This window comes from Pteropus alecto, unplaced genomic scaffold (assembly GCF_000325575.1).
Source record: "Pteropus alecto unplaced genomic scaffold, ASM32557v1 scaffold8, whole genome shotgun sequence".
NCBI classification, from domain to species: Eukaryota; Metazoa; Chordata; class Mammalia; order Chiroptera; family Pteropodidae; genus Pteropus; species Pteropus alecto.
In genome coordinates, this window is record NW_006494609.1 from 23,472,256 (window position 1) to 23,478,916 (window position 6,661).

The window sequence follows — 6,661 nt, forward strand, 5'->3', positions numbered from 1 at the left end:
AGCAGCAGGGGAAACCGAGGCACAGAGAATGGCAAGGACTTCATCATTCACGGACTGGGCGGGGGGCGGCGGGTAGGGGTGAGGCAGACAACGGCAATCCAGAGCAGGAAGGGTCGTGGCAGAGGAGACCCGGAACCGTGGGAGCAGAGAGCAGGGGCCCTAACCTGGCCTGGGCCAGTGGAGAAGCCGATGTGGAGGAGGCTTCTGTCTGGTGCAGGATCCTGCTCGGGGCAGCGAATAGAAGGAATAGAAGTAGGGGAGGCAGCGGGGAGGGGGCAGGGCAGGCTGGGAGGAGGCAGGGGGTGCAGCGAGGAGGCAGGCCAGGACGAGGCCGAGGGAGGATGGCGTTCCCCGCAAGGGAGTCATCTTCCAGGGCCTGGCCGAGCCGTGAGGCATTCTGGGAGCTGCGCGGAGCTTGTCAATGTTTGGATTTATCGGGGGGCTGCGGCGGCCCTCCCAGGCAGCACAGAGAGCTGAGGTGACGTCGGGCCATGCGGCCTGTTGGAAGGAGGTCGCCCAGTGAGTCCATGGCTGAGCTGGTTCCTGGCCACTGAGGCCTCGAGGACCTCAGGTGGGAGGCTGGCTGTGCCAGCGGAGGGTACATGGTGCTGGCGATACAGCCTGAGGCATCCCGGATTTACCCGGACTCCGTGGAGCTCTGAGCGGGCCCGTCATTTGCACAAGCTGGGTGGGGAGGTTGCAGTGTGGGGGTGCTCCCGGCCCGGGAGGCCGGGGGCTGCTGGAAGGGCTGGCCCCAGCCCCAAGCATAAAGCCTACGAGAAGCCTGGAGGTATGGCCAGTGTGAGCGGTGTCTGAAGGTCTCGGGGTCACATCTGGTGGCCAGTGCGCTGAGTTGGTGCTGGTGGGTGGGCCTCCAGCAGGGGACCTGGGAAGGGCCCTGTGGGGCAGTGGATAAGGAGTCAGCAGGGCACAGGGAAACTGGCACAGGGCAGGGGCTGCGGGAGAGGCCAGCGCGAGCCACTTCCTTCTTGCTTCTTGTTCCTGACTCATCAGGAAACGCTGGGCACTCACACCTCTGCCACTCAGCCTCCTGTCCCAGTGACCTGGGGGCTGCTAGCCTGGGGCCCATGGGGGTCAGCCCAGCAGAAAACCGAGGCCAGCTGGGCATGGAGCCCTGGGGGAGGGGAGTCGAGGCCTGTGTGGCCAGAAGTTCAGGGAACGAAGGGACACCGTGTCCTGGCTGAGAAAGGGGCAGAGGGGGCCACTCTTGAGCCTCTAGGCAGACAATGGCCCCCGAGGAAATGCCAGGGCTGGGCTCTCCCTAGGGGCTCTGGGACCCCGCGGAGGTGCCAGCAGAGTGAATGGAGACGCCCCATGGAGCAGTCGGAGGGGAGGGGCAGCCCTTCCTGCTTGCACCGCCCACCCTCTGGGGGGGCAGGGCTGGCCTGGGAAGGAAGGGGGCACGGGGCTGGAGTGTAGGGCTGGAGTGCAGCGAGGGGACAGGGTAGGAAGGAGGCGGGGCGAGAGCCAGTGGCTAGTCTCCCAGCCGCTGCCCCAGGGAGCTGGGCTTCATCTGTGGGGGGGGAGATCTTAGGGCGGGGAGTTCAGACTGAAGGACGGGATTAACGGGTTCTTCCTGCTGGGCAGGGGGTTGCTGGGGTCCAGGGTGGAAGCAGGGAGGCCTGGGAGGAGGCTCCTGTGCTGAGCCAGGCTGGCGGTGGGGTGCTGGCATCAGGCCTGGGTGGCCGAAGGTTGATCACTTGGGGGTTGGGGTGAGGATATTTTGGAGCCAGAGTGGATGGGGAGCACGAGAGTCAGAGGAGGCAGGCTGAGCAGATGGAGGACCCATCGTCACTGAGGCGGAGGAACCGGGATGGGGAGGATGGGGACAGTCCGGGTCAGGGCCTGCAGAGAAGCAGGCAGAGGGGGCGAGATCTCGCATACGGGATGGCGCTAGGTGGGCGCAGTGTCCCTCATGGCAGCCCCGTCTGCCCACAGTGATATCATCAACAGCCCCAAGCTGGCGGGCGAGCTGCAGGGAGTCAAGCTGGGGAGTCTCCTGCCCCGGAAGCAGATTCAGCTGCTGGAGGCCACGTTCCTGTCCAACGAGGTGGTGAGTCCAGCGCCAGCGTCAGAGCTAGGGCAAGGGAGGGTCAGGAAGGAAGCAGAAGGGAGGCTAGGGGACAGACAGGGCGTGGGCTGGGAGCTTGACAAGGACCTCCACACGGGCAGGGCCATGGGCTCTGTGCTCCCCTGATCTGCCCCTCCTTCCCCCAGACCAGCGTGAAGGAGCTGATGGCCCGCGCCCTGAGGCTGGAGTCACAGCGCTGGGCCCAGGATGTGGCCCCCCAGAGGCTGGATGGCCACTGTCACAGCGAGCTGGCCATCGACATCATCCAGGTAGCACGGCCCACCCCTCATGCACCCAGACAGCCCACTCGGGAGCAAGCAGCGCATGGCGCAGAGCCCACGGGTCCATCCCGCGCGTACACTCCTACCCACCTCTGAGCTTGCCCCTTGCTCCGTCATGCCCCCAGCCCTTCCCCAGCCCTGGTCCAGGTGGGCCGCTGCTCAGCTCACCACCTCACCCCTGCAGATCGTCTCCCAGGGCCAGGCCAAGGCCGAGAGCATCACCCTCGACCTGGGCATGCAGATAAAGCAAATGCTGGTGATGGAGCTGGCCGCCTTCCTGAGGAGGTAGGTGTGTGCACCTGCATGCACAGAGGGGGCCCTATAGCCTCCTTCCTTGTACCCCATCTGGGGACCCAGGCTGGGTCAGCATCCCCTCCCTCCCGCTCTCTAGGGTGTCTGGTATTATAAGCAGGAGCCCTCTCCCCCTGCACCACCCATCTGGGCACTGAGAACCTCCACCCTACTCCACCCTACTCAGCAAAGCTCCCAGCACAGCAGCCTCCAGCTGCCAAGAGGACGCCCCCCGAGGGACTGGGACCCTGGCCACGCCCTCCGGTGATGCCCCCAGTCTCCACCCCCACGATTCTCTTGGCCACCGCCCTCCATACCTCTGAGGACCCCTCCATCCACCCAGTCTTCTAGCTGAGGAGGCGGCAGCAGACCCAGGCTGGCACCCTCTCCGGGAGCCCCGCAGGGCCCTGGCCTCTGCCTCTGAAGCCAGGGGCCTGCCCCGGGCTGTGGGGGACCAGCAGTCGGAAAAGCGCTCTGTCAACCCAGGAGGCTGCTATCGTCCCGATGTCTGTGCTGGTCCTGCAAGTGTCTTTTCTGGTTTCGCCAGCTACCAGCGGGCCTTTGATGACTTTCTGGAGAGGTGCAAACAGCTGAAGAATTACAGGGTCAATATCATCGCCAACATCAACAATGGCCTGTCCTTCCGGTGAGGAGCCAGGAGGAGGTCGTGGGAGCCAGAGTGACCGGGCCCGCCTCCTGTGGGAGAGCAGGGGTAGCTGGGAGCTGGGGGGGCATGCGCGGGGTGGGGGAGGGGGCGAGGAGCAGCTGAGGCTCAGATGCGGGATCAGGCTGAGCCAGGCAGGTGGGGAAGTGAGCAGGGCCTGTGGCACCAGGAAACAGTTACCTGATGCCGGTGGGTCCAGCACTTGTGCAAATGGTTTATCCAAGAACAGCCCTCTGAGGTGGGCACCGCTATAGTCGGTTAAGCAGACGAGCACTGAGGTTGGCGAGGCTGAGCAGCGCCCCTCAGTTAGAAGGGTGCAGTGTGGGCGTGGGGGGGGCGGCCGACTGGGCCGCGCCTGTGGAGTGTGGGCGGAGGACGTGGACTCTCCCCCACTGGCAGTGGGGAGCCATTGAGTGTCCTAGGGTGAAGAGGTGGGTTAGGGAGATTCGCCTGGGGCTTCCTGGCTCGCTGAGCATGGCGCTGTAGGGTAGGCAGGACTGTGACCGCCCTGCCTCCATGTCCTTCCAGGACATCCGTGGAGCAGAAGTGGCAGTCATCACAGGACCTCCTGGGCCCCCTGAGTGAGCTCAAGGGCCATGGCTTTGACGCCCTGCTCCAGAGCCTGTTCGGGGACCTGAAGGTAGCTGCCGCCTCCTTCCCTGGGATGTACGCTGAGCCCGGTGCTGGGGGGACCTGGGGAGGGGCCGGAGAGGGGCTGGGGTGCAGAGGGCCGGCAGAAGCACGCGGTAGGCATGCTGGGGGGGCTGGCTGTAGAGAGGCTGGTACCGCCCGGCTGAGGGGGCCACGGGGACCTCCTGACCTCACCCCGTGCCTAACTCCCGGCTGTGATGCTCAGAGCCTTTGACAGCCCCTGCCACATCCGCTGTGGACAAAAACATCTAAGTACCCCTCGTTTATTTTAGCAGAGGGAAAGGCAGGGGTCCCTGGACTTACGGGAGGGATTCCCTGCCTGCCTTCTGTGGGAGCCTGCCTTGCCCCCAGTGCCCAGGACAGGAGGCCATGGGGTGGCCTGCTGATGGCGAAGGCCTCTAGAAAATCTCTGGTGTCCACGTGGTGACTTGGATGATTTGTCAGCGGCCAAGCACAGGGCCTTGTTTATGCAGGAATTTATTTATTTTAGAGGGGGCGGTGGAAAAGGCCTCGGGGCAGGCGGATGGCCATCCCGACTCCAGCTGGCCTGGCTCTGAAGGAGCCTCAGATGGTTGACCTTGGAGACGGGTACACCGACTCCACTTCCACTTCCTGTCTGGGAAACACGGACCTGAGTTCTGCCTGGGTTCCCTGGGAGTCCCTGAGTCCCCCTTGCTCCCGGGCCGGGCCGCGTGTGTCAGCGCGCGTGTCTGCGTGTGCGTGCGTGTCTGTGGCCGGCCGCCCTTCCTCTTCAGGGCGCGGCCAGACATCCTGCCTCTCCTGTCACAGCCGCTGTTCAAGAGGTTCACGCAGACCCGCTGGGCGGCCCCCGCACAGACCCTGGAGGCGATCCTCTTCACCGTGGGAGAAAGGCTGCCTGAGTTCTCGGAACTGCACGACTGCTTCCGAGAGGTGAGGAGGCGCAGGCCGGCGGCTGAGCCTGGCGGGAAGGAGCAGGGGGCAGCCTGGACACGCATGCTAACACAGACGTGCGTGCACACCCACCCCCACGCACACACACGCACGCACACCTGAACGCACCCCTCTGCCTTGGCACCTGCCCCGCCCTGGACTCCTGGCTTCGAGGCTTCGACGGGGCTGGCGAGCTCCCCGTCAGCGGCTGGCTCACGACCTGCCCGCTGCCCTCGCAGGAGCTCATGGAGCTGATCCACCTGCACCTGGTGAAGGAGTACATCATCCGGCTCAGCAAGCGACGCGTGGTCCTCAAGACGGCGGAGCAGCAGCAGCAGCTGGCGAGGCACATCTTGGCCAACGCCGACCTCATCCAGCGCTTCTGCACTCAGAACGTAAGCCCGGCCCCCTGCGCCTCTGGGCCCCTGCGAGCCCAGCCAGTGCCAGCCAGAACCTCTGTGGGCCCCAGGCGCCCCTCGGGGTGGGGCAGCTCCCCTCCAACCAGGCCTGTGCTTGCAGGGGTCCCCGGCGGCCTGGCTGCATCAAGCCCTCCCCACGCTTGCTGAGATCATTCGCCTGCAAGACCCCAGTGCCATCAAGATCGAGGTGGCCACTTATGCCACCTGCTACCCCGACTTCAGGTGAGGATGGGACACCACAGGACCTGGGCAGTCAGCGTGGTCTGGCAGGCCTCTCCACTGTGGCCGGAGCCTGGTGGGGCTGCAGGCAGCCCCTTCCGAGCGGGCGAGGCCCGGATGCTGGGCAGGGCGGCACAGTCCCCGCAGCTTGCTGAGTGCTGGCTGGATGCTGGTCACTACCCGACGACCCATTCACTGGTCCTCATGGCAACCCTGTGAGGCTGTCGCTTTTCATCCCTGTTTTACAGATGAGGCTTAGAGAGCTTAAGGCGCGTGTCCGAGGGGACACGGCTAGTCAGCGGTGGAGCTCAGATGACACAGCCAGGCGGTCTGGCTCCACAGCCCACACTCTTAGCCTTAATGACACTGCCCCTCAGAGTGGAAGCTGAGACCAGAGATACCAGGGACTTTCTAGGGGCCATGGCGAGTCAGCAGTGAAGCTGGGCTCCCCTAATCAGCTGGGGGTCCTTGGGGCTTGGTCCTGGGCCCTGCTCCGGAGTGGAGGCTTCGCCCCTGGCTGCCTGCAGATCTAGCGAGCCAGGGAAATGGTTTCTCCGGGCTGAGTCCTCTGACATGGTAGAGAAAGTCTGAATGGGGCTTGACAACTTAGCCTAGCCTAGCCCCGAGCCGATCCACCGCTCCTGCCCACTGACCTACATGCTCGCCCAGTTATTCACCCACCCATACGAGCAACCGTCGCCCCATCTAGCTTTCCAGCTATCACCCACCCATCGACCTGTCTACTCATCCACCCACTCATGCATCTACCCATCCATCCATCCATCCACCTATCCATCCATGCATCTATCCATCATCTGCCCCACCCATTCATCCATCCACCCATCCATCCACCCACCCACTCTTTTCCTAATACATACCCCCGTCCCCCAAAGGTTCAGAATCTAGTAACAAGCAATGATACTACTGATCCTATTGCTCCGAAGGAGGTAAGTACAGGGTACAGGGAGAAGAGCTCAATGTATGAGCAAAGAAGGAATAGTGCTCAGATTTTCCCGGGGAAATCAGGAACGCTTCACAGAGGAGTTGCCTTGTGAACCAAGTGAGGCTTGAAGGATGAGTCGGAGCTTGCTAAGCAGACAGACAGATTGGGGTAGGGTGGGGCAATTTAAGT

The 6,661-nt window shown here is 63.9% G+C and overlaps 1 protein-coding gene across 1 annotated transcript in view; it reads left to right on the top strand.

Annotated features, from left to right (window-relative positions):
- The window catches only part of TNFAIP2 (TNF alpha induced protein 2), a 13,926-nt gene that overhangs the window by 5,286 nt on the left and 1,979 nt on the right, over positions 1 to 6,661 (top strand). The window contains exons 6-13 of the mRNA XM_015599602.2: positions 1,919 to 2,074; positions 2,239 to 2,361; positions 2,558 to 2,658; positions 3,212 to 3,310; positions 3,857 to 3,968; positions 4,769 to 4,891; positions 5,131 to 5,286; positions 5,411 to 5,532. Coding sequence (XP_015455088.1) covers positions 1,919 to 2,074; positions 2,239 to 2,361; positions 2,558 to 2,658; positions 3,212 to 3,310; positions 3,857 to 3,968; positions 4,769 to 4,891; positions 5,131 to 5,286; positions 5,411 to 5,532 — 992 coding nt within the window. The remainder of the gene's footprint in view (positions 1 to 1,918; positions 2,075 to 2,238; positions 2,362 to 2,557; positions 2,659 to 3,211; positions 3,311 to 3,856; positions 3,969 to 4,768; positions 4,892 to 5,130; positions 5,287 to 5,410; positions 5,533 to 6,661) is intronic.